The sequence below is a fragment of the Octopus bimaculoides genome, chromosome 18 (genome assembly GCF_001194135.2).
Source record: "Octopus bimaculoides isolate UCB-OBI-ISO-001 chromosome 18, ASM119413v2, whole genome shotgun sequence".
In the NCBI taxonomy this organism is placed as follows: domain Eukaryota; kingdom Metazoa; phylum Mollusca; class Cephalopoda; order Octopoda; family Octopodidae; genus Octopus; species Octopus bimaculoides.
Window position 1 is genome coordinate 29312480 of NC_068998.1, and position 10018 is coordinate 29322497.

Consider the following 10018-nt stretch of genomic DNA (forward strand, 5'->3'; position numbering starts at 1 on the left):
ATATATTATAAATTAACTACCAACAACAGGCTCCTTTCTGTTTCTGTCTGCCAAATCCACTCACAAAGCTTTGGTCAGCCTGAGGCTATAGAAAACACATTTGCCTCAGGTGCCATGCATTAGGACTGAACCCAGAACCATGTGATTGGGAAACAAGCTTCTTACCATACAGACATGCCTGTGCCTATATCCCATTTTTGTTTTTCTGAAAAAGGTTAGCACTTTTCTCAACAAATCTCCTCTTCTGAAGAAGGTGGGAATAAACCTGGAACCATGTTATTGGGATCTTACCACACAGCCATGACTGAACCTATGTTAGAAATTATTATTTTCCCAAGGGTATGTGTTTTCATACACACACACGTACGTACGTACGTCCGTACGTACGTACGTATGTATGTATGTATGTATGCATGTATGTATACAATCAACATAAAAGTTATATCTTTTATACAAGAATAAGTGTTGAAGAAAATACTTACTGCTTCATCATCTGTGGTATCTGAAACTAATCTGAGGAAAAAAAAAAATAAAAGCAAAATTTCTAAATATCAAATGGATTATCATCTCATCATAGGCAAATTTCAAATGAAAGTGACTCTCCAACAACAAATTCAAAACATGGTTTATACACATTAACACTGATATCACCAATTAGTCTATGTATTTACATTGTTTTAAGATGGTTGTAAATGTTTAACCCTGAAGCATTTAAACCAACCATATCCAGCCAAAATATTCTGCCTGTTTTGTGTTGAAACTGGCAAGATCAAGCCTGCCACACTACAATGTCATTCTAAAAATAAACAATCTTGCCATCAAAATTTTGAAGCTACAAGACAATGCATGATTAATTCAAAACAATGTGAATAAATATGCATTATGTTTGACAGAGTAATCGGTATGCTAAAGAGTTTAACATAGCCTACATGGTAAAACAAGCATGACAACCAATACATTTCTCTTGTTAGACTTTTTATATTTGTAGAGGTCCATTATTACATCATTAATAGTAAGCAATTAGAGAAGAGGCTGCATTCATGGTCAAGAATAACCATACAAACAAATATCTATTTTCATACATTTATTATCTTTAGCTTTTCATATCTCACATATGTACAGAAGTGTATTTATATAATGCTGAAGAATATTTCATAGTGTTTGTGAGCAGTACTTGAAGATTTACTACGTGGAAGAGGTAGAGAATTTTCTTATTAAATTTGTTATGTTGCATGTGTTGTACATTATTACAGAAATAAGAGAAAATAGAGCAGATAATTAGATGGATGGATAGATGTCAACATTGAAATGCAAGGATAATGAACCTTTGTCAAACACGTATTTATAGAGTATTATATAAAGGCAACGAGAAGAGGTAAAAGCACATTTTATAGAACAAAGTGGACTTCAAATTACAACTTTATATAAAGCTGGGCAAGACTTTCCAGAAACTTTAAATTGCAAATTATCAGGAAATTTACATAATCTATTGATAAATGCCAGCTTATTGGGTTGTAAACATTAACAGGGGTGTTCTGTTTTCTCAAAGGGTTAACTATGCCTTTTATGGATTAATGTGTAAGTTGTGGCTTCTAGGTGGAAATTCATCGAAGATGGTTTGAATTTAGCCATGCTCTCACTACATATTTTTACATGACTGTTTTTTTGGCAGGTTTGATTAGAAAATATGATGCTGACAATGTTCAATAAACCAAAACATGTCCATAATTGTTTCTTGCCAGCATATACAAGGGAGTGTTGGAAAATTCCTGGCTTTGAGTAAAAGAAAATACAGGGGCATCAGTTAATTATGATTTTATCGAACATATTCCACTCTCAGATTCACACTTTTTACAGCAGTCCTTCAGTTTTTCTAAGACCTGTAAAAGAACTCAAAAGGTTGGACCTCTAACCAGGCTTTTTGCAACACCCTCAAAACCAGGAGCTTTTCAGCACCCACTCATAAATCAACTTTGGGGCATTAATTCTTAATTTCTTCAAATTATCTCCCCTTTCCTCTGAGATTATCAAACAATTACTGTTAGATCTTTTTTTTCTGTCTCAAGCTAAGAGAGAAATTTCAATAAATTGATGTATTGCACATGGCATTCAATATAGTAACCCTTAAGTTAATGAAACAATGAAAGTTAAATTTGTTTCCCAAAGATATTTGTGATGCATTATTGGCAAACTAAAGCCCTTAATATGGTCTTATAAAACTCAAAACACTGCAAAATGTCTTGCATATAAAAATGAAAATAGTTTAATTATTCAGAATTTTAAGCTATATATTTAAACCACAAAAAGTCTATGATAAGATTTAAAAGGGTAATACTTACAGTTTATTACTGTTCTTTAATTTCTGCTCCTTTCTGGAATCACTGAAATCTTTAGCCTTATTTTGGGAAGTGTTTCCATTCTAAACAAAGATAAAATAAACACATGTATAAATTTTCTAAAAAACAAAAAAAAGTTAGGCTTAGAAACAGTGAGTGCATGTTCACTGATTAAAATGAGGGAGGTGAGCAATGAGAATACTTTGAACATCTTGTGTTTGCACCCACCTAAGCAAATTTCATTCCTTTGCTTGTGATAATTTTCAATATAAGATATGTGAATATGAAAGGAATGATAACAGTGTTTGTGTATGTGTTGAAAACATGAATTTAATAAATTATATGACCTTCTCAAGATCATGTGCTTGCTGTAGAGGTACAAGCACTAGGGACAAGTATGAAGGAAACAGGATAACACATAGGATATAGACAAGAATATGAAATGTAATGAAGGCAGTTGAGTAAAAGCACCACAAAAGTAATAGAGAACATCTTGATTGAAATATAAAATGAAGTATAACAAAAATTGAGGCTAACAGGTAAATTATTCTTTTACTAGTGGGACCCATGAATATTTCATGGAATTAATGGTAAACCTATTGGGGTATTTCTGAAAACTTTATCCAAAAAACCTGAAAGTGTAGCCTATGTTGTGATGCATTATTGGCAAACTGGAAAGTGAAAGAAATTGGAATACGACGATTACTTAATGCACTTTATATATTTTATGCACAATTTTATAGACTTAATACACAGCACTCAGAAAATAAATATTTACTCTTATTTTTCCATTTTTCCCATAAACAATAAAAAAAATATCCCGTACATGACACGTTTAATTAAACTGCATATATCTGCCACATAAATAAGTGTGAATATTTCACAGAATTGCACTTATGCACATGCATTAAGTGAGAGGTGATTTTTAAAAATTAGTTCAATTTTTAAAAAAATACACTTTTTCACTCTCCAATTACCACCTCCACCACCACCACCACCATCATCATTATCTCTCTCTCTCTCTCTCTCCTTCTCTCTGCCTGTCTTTAACCTCACTATCAGAACATCACCCCTCTGCAAAAATTATATTTTTAACTCTCCTCCTCTACCCTCAACTAACTTTTTTAACTACATAATAAATATAATGTCCCCCCGACCTCACATCATGGATGCTTCTCTCTTTGTCTCACTCGTAGCTTTATCCTCTTTTTCTCTCCCCTTTTTCTTTCTCCTCTCTTTCCCTTCAACTAATCACATGAAAGTGTTACAATTACATTCCCTCAACCTCACATCATGGATGCTTCTCTCTTCCTCTTTTTCTCTAATCAGATTGGCTGACAGAAAGCATTACCGATGGGCGAAGTAATGCAATGACATTCAGAATTATTATAAGACTGCAAAAAATGTTTTAAAACTACTCACCTATGTTATCATGGAACAAGAGACATTAAAAAACATATTAACAACTAAACCTAAGGAACAAGTAAACTTTTTACAAATACTATCAAGTTTGACATGTTTATCATTTTTGCCTACTCAACTGCTTACTTTACATCAAAGTTGTAATAAGCTAGAAAACAGACAGGACTCTCTTCTTGTCAGGTAAGTGATCCTGCATGAGATATATATGTAAGAAAGGCTTAGGCCAGAATTCCATACAGTGTACACAGGAGGTGCAGTGGAATCATAGGAAGATAAAGAGACACAAATCTTTGTATATGGAAGATGTGTAGGAACAATAAACATTAATGACACATGGGAAATAGATTTTCTGAAATGCCCAGGGTTCCCTAGAGGTAATGAATAGTGTCTGCTGTGTAAGTAATCTAATTAGCAGTGGATGAGGATGTCCTGAAAGTATCAATGCTAGAATAAGATGGAGAAATTTCAGAGAGCTGTTACCTCTGCTTTCTAACAAGAGCTCTCTCTCTCTCTCTCTCTCTCTCTCTCTCTCTCTCTCTCTCTCTCTCTCTCTCAGAGTGAAATACATTGTATGATGCTTGTAATATAAACAGCATACTACATACGAGTGAAACATGGATCCTGAATATAGAGGATAGGTGAAGTCTAAAGAGAAATGAAGCTAGCATGTTCCATTAGATGTGCAATGTCAGTGTGATTGTCATCATCATCGTTTAACATCCACTTTTAATGTTGGCATGGACTGGACAGTTTGACATGGAGCTAGCCAGCTACCCAGATTCCAAAGTCTGTTGTGGCATGGTTTCTATGGCTGGATGCCCTTCTTAACACCAACCACTTATCAGAGTAATCTGGGCGCTTTTTACATGCTGCCGGATGGGTGTGTTTAGGGAGCACCAGCATGGATATGTTTACACAGCACCAGCACAAGTGCTTTTTATATGGCACCAACACCTGAAAGGACAAGCCTGTATGTGTGGAAGACAGTGATTTTACTTAGCTTGATGTGCCTTATCAAGTACAGCAAATCACGACATCTCCTGATCCTTTGTCATTTCCTCGGTGAGGTCCAGTATCCGAAGATCCTTTCTCACCACTTCGTCCCATATCTTCTTGGGTCTACCCCTTCCACAGGTACCCTCCACAGTTAGAGCTCGGCACTTCTTTGCACAGCTGTCCTCAGTGCAGTCTTTTCTCTTACATACAATATCTGATGTCTCTTATATCCAGTCTTCCTCTTAAATCATTTACACTGTCATGCATGCACACTACCCATCCAGTGGAGCATGCTAACTTCATTTTCTTTCAAGCCTTCACAAGTCCTCTGTAGTCAAATACCATATTTCACTGCCATGTAGCATAGCTACATGCACAAAGGCATCATACAATCTGCCTTTCACTCTGAGGGAGAGGCTCTTAGTTACCAACAAAAGTAGAAGCTCACTGAACGATGCCCAGCCCATTCTTATTCTAACAACTACACTTTCAGAATTTCCTCCACCACTGATAACTTAGTCTCCTAGGTAACAGAACTTATCTACTACTTCTAATGATCCTCCTGAGTATTTGAAGAAGTCTATTGTCTGTGCATTTTGATATATTTCTCTAATTTTGTCACAGATTGGCTGACCGAAAATTCTAAGATTTTTACATTCTATCTACTATTAATTTGCTATTTCATTAAAATTATGTTTCACAAGAATCCCAAAAGAATTATCTCTCTCCTCCTCCTCGTGCTCTATCCTAACACTGGCATTCTCTCTCTCTCTCTCTCTATCTCTCTCTGTCTCTCTCTCTGTCTGTCTGTCTCTCTCTCTCTCTCTCTCTCTCTCTCTCTGTTTCGATGACCACTTGCTTCTCCAATCACTTACCTCCTCCTCCACCATCCCACTCTATATAAACTTGCTCTCTTGGATTCCTACTACGTTTCAATAACCCTGCCAAAAGAATACAAAGCCAGAAGATGTTCAGGTAAGGAATCTTGCTTTTTTCAACTCAGTACATCTATCACCTCTATTTCAGCGCAGATCATAATTCCCTCTTAGTTCTGTAAACATAGTTTTTGCCTTACATCTTAAAAACAAACTTAAGTTCACACGATTACCCTTATTGTCACTTACTCAAGCGTCTATTTACTTTTGTCACATCGTCAGTTATTCATTTCTCTAATTTTGTCACAGATTGGCTGACCGAAAATTCTAAGAGTTTTAAATTCTATCTACTATTAATATGCCATTCCTAACACCGGTATTGCTGTTTCACAGTTCGCCCTCACTTCCAGTACTGGAAGTCCCTATCCGCTCACCCCCACCAGCAGTACTGGAAGTCCCTATCCTCTCACCCCTACTACCAGTACCGGAAGTCCCTATCCTCTGACAGCCTTCGGTTGTCTCCCATGAGCACTTCTAAAGGCTTAATGCCATCCCCACCCCTACTTAGGGTCTATCTCCTATGTAAGGTTCTGATCATATAGTGCATAAAAATGATGGTGTAGTGTATACAGGTTGAAGGCTGTTGTTTGTTTATGAATTCTGCCAAATGCGAGCTTTCTTTTCAGGTACATGACGTTGCTGTCCCCCATCCCAGGGTCAGATGGGCCCATACCTCCCACACCCTCAGGGTTGGCACACTCAACGTGGGCACACTGAAAGGTAGGTCTGGTGAGATTGTTGAGATCCTTGATCAGGGATGTGTAGATCTGGGCTGCATTCAAGAAGTAAGGTGGAGAGGAGGCCCTGCTAGGTTTCTCGCAGGCAAAGAACATAAGTACAAGATCTTCTGGGAAGGGAACACTGGCGGGGTCGGGGGCAAGGTAGTCAGAGTCTGGGATAGAATACTTAGTATTCTATCGCAGACTCTGACTATCTTGATTACCTTAAGATTAAATTAGTGCTACATTTTGGGTTAGCAACCATTATCTTGACCTATGCCCCTCAGCCAGGGCTACCTAATGGACAGAAAGACCAATTTTATGACACCCTCTTGCTGACTACCTCGTCAACGAATGACAGGGACCTTCTGTTTGTGGCTGGTGATTTCAATGGACATGTTGGACAACATGCAGGAGGCTTCCATGGCATACATGGAGGCTATGGTTTTGGTTCCCGCAATAAGGAGGGAACTAGGCTGCTGGAGTTCTGTGATGCAAATGATCTTATGGTTTCCAATACTAACTTCAGAAAATCTGCCAGTCACCTAGTCACCTACCGATCTGGTAAACACACTAGTCAGATTCACTACATTCTCACCAGGAAAAGGGAAAGATGGCTATTTATAAATGCCAAAACCTTCCCAGGTGACGAAAGTACACGACAACATAGACTAGTAGTTAGCGACTTCAGGATCAGGGCTAAATGGATGCCCAGAAGACGACCAGCATGGAGGAGAAGGGTCTGGAAGCTTAAAGATCCAGCGAATGGACAGAGATTTAGAGACGTATCACTTGAAGTTTTTGATGAAATAGAGGGGGATATAGCATCACCCGACATGGAAGACAAGGGCCACTGACCAGATCTGTGGATGGTGCAAAGTACCCTTTCGACCCAAGGTAACGTGGTGGTGGAACAATGTTGTTGACAGGGCCATTAGGGAAAAGAAAGAGGCTTGGATGGACTGGAAGAATGGTGGTAGCAGGGAATCATATCAGACTGCCAAAAGGGAAGCTAAGAGACAGGTTTATTTTAGCCAGGGGGGAAGCAGATAAGAAAACATTTGCCAATGTTTTGTACCATGAGGACCAAAGACTTGAGGTATTTCATGCTGAGAAAGAATCGTAATGTCATAGGAGAGAAATGTGTTCGCATGGATGATGGTCCACTTGCATTAAACGAGGCTGCAAAGAGAGAAGTATGGAGGTGCCACTATGAAAGGTTGCTAAATAAAGAGAATGAATGGGAGAAAGAGAGCCTACTGAATGTCGACCCAACAGAGGGACCAGCTATCTGAATTGACAGTGCCTTGGTAGATAGAGTAAAGGGTACAAAGACAGGGAAAGCCCTCGGCCCATCAGGAATCGCTGCAGAGATGCTCAAAATATCTGGCAGTGTCGGTTATAGCCTAGTCACCCGTATAGTCAATCAGGTTATACATGAAGGAGTCGTACCCAACGACTGTGTAGCAGCACTATAGACAACTGCTATAAAGATAAAGGTGATGCATTAGATACAAATAATTAGAAGCATCAAGCTGTTGGGTCAGGTAATGAAAGTCACGGAGGGGGTTGTAGCCCAACTAATTAGGGAGGGGATCAGTCTAGACGAGATGCAGTTTGGGTTTATGCCAGGGAAAAAACACCACTGATGCTATATTTCTGGTAAGACACCTGCAGGAGAAATACCTAGCCAAAGATAAAATCCTGTACCCGGCTTTCGTTGACTTGGAGATAGCCTTCGACAGGGTCCCCCGATCCCTTATCTGGTGGTCAATGAGGAAACTAGGCATAGATGAATGGTTAGTGGGAACTGTGCAAGCCATGTAGAGGGACGCTGTCAGTAAGGTGAGGGTTGGCAACGAGTACAGTGAAGAATTCCAGGTAGAGGTAGGGGTCCACCAAGGTTCCGTCCTCAGCCACCTCATATTTACCATAGTCCTCCAGGCGATCACAGAGGAATTCAAGACAAGTTGCCCCTAGGAGCTCTTCTATGCTGATGACCTTGCACTAATTGCTGAGTCACTATCAGAACTAGAGGAGAATTTTCAAGTGTAGAAGCAAAGAATTAGAATTGAAGGGCCTTAGAGTCAACCTAGCTAAAACCAAAGTCCTAATAAGTAGGAAGGTAGACAAAACACAAACCGCTTCAGGTAGATGGCCCTGCTCGATCTGTAGAAAAGGTGTAGGTAGAAACTCTATAAGATGTACCCAGTGTAAGCTATGGACACATAAGAGGTGCAGCAATATCAAAGGAAGGCTAACTAGGAAGTTAGTTTTTGTATGTGGCAGATGTTCAGGAGCAATAAACACTGGGAATGTGCAAAAAACAACTTCCGTCACATTCCAGGGAGAAAAACTAGATGTAGTTGACAGCTTCCGCTATCTAGGTGACCAAGTCAGTAGCGGGAGTGGATGCTCTGAAAATGTAGCTGCTAGAATAAGAATAATCTGAGCAAAGTTCAGAGAGTTCCTACCTCTGCTGGTGACAAAGGGCCTCTCGCTCAGAGTAAAAGGTAGACTGCATGATGCATGTGTACGAACAGCCATGCTACATGGCAGTGAAACATGAGCTGTGACTGCTGAGGACACGTGTAAGCTTGCAAGGAATTAAGCCAGTATGCTCTGCTGGATGCGTAATGTTATTGTGCATACACGACAGAGCGTAAATGCCTGGAGAGAAAAATTAGACCTAAGAAGCATCAGATGTGGTGTGCAAGTGAGACGACTGTGCTGGTATGGTCATGTGGTGTGAATGGATGAGGACAGCTGTGTGAAAAAGTTGAAGGAATCTGTGAAAGAGGAAGACCTGAGATGAGGTAGTGAAGCATGACCTTCGAACATTGGGCCTCACCAAGGTAATGACTAGTGACCAAGACCTTTGGAAATATGCTGTACTTGAGAAGACCCGGCAAGCCAAGTGAGACCATAACCCGTGACCTCTGCCAGCAGTGTAACCAGCCTACTTATGCGTATCTTTCTTTCGTTGAACACTAAACTTTGCTTGTAAAGACCTGTTGAGGCAAGTGAAATCACAATCAAAATCAAATTCAGTGACATGGCCGATGACAGCACCGCCTGACTGGCACCTGTGCCAGTGGAACATTAAAGCACCATCCGAGTGTGATCATTGCCAGGGTCGCTGACTGGCTTTCGTGCTGGTGTCACATAAAAAGCACAATTTGAGTGTGATCGTTACCAGCGTCACCTTACTGGCACTTGTGCCAGTGGCATGTAGAAAACAACATTTGAGTGAGGTCGTTGCCAGTTCCGCTGGACTGGCTCCTGTACAGGTGGCACATAAAAAACACCATTTGAGTGTGCCATCACTAGTACCATCTGACTGGCCCTCATGCCGGTGGTATGTAAAAAGCACCCACTACACTCTCGGAGTGGCTGGCATTAGGAAGGGCATCCAGCTGTAGAAACTCTGCCAGATCAGATTGGAGCCTAGTGCAGCCATCTGGCTCGCCAGTCCTCAGTCAAACCGTCCAACCCATGCCAGCATGGAAAGCAGGCGTTAAACGATGATGATAATGGTAGTAGTGTTTTATATAAGATTTTATCTTATACATGCCTATAACAAACTTTTTACTTATTATTTTTATATATA

At 39.7% G+C, this 10018-nt stretch overlaps 1 protein-coding gene across 9 annotated transcripts in view; it reads right to left on the bottom strand.

Moving 5' to 3' along the window:
• LOC106867759 (tetratricopeptide repeat protein 31) overlaps positions 1-10018 on the bottom strand; it is a 225191-nt gene that overhangs the window by 163950 nt on the left and 51223 nt on the right. For all 9 annotated transcript variants that reach the window (XR_008266010.1, XR_008266011.1, XR_008266009.1 and 6 more), the window contains exons 5-6: positions 2340-2419; positions 483-513 (exon numbers count right to left, since the gene is read on the bottom strand). Coding sequence is in view for 4 of the 9 variants with exons in the window: in XM_052974422.1 (XP_052830382.1) it covers positions 483-513; positions 2340-2419 (111 nt within the window). In the remaining 5 variants the exon portion in view is untranslated. The remainder of the gene's footprint in view (positions 1-482; positions 514-2339; positions 2420-10018) is intronic.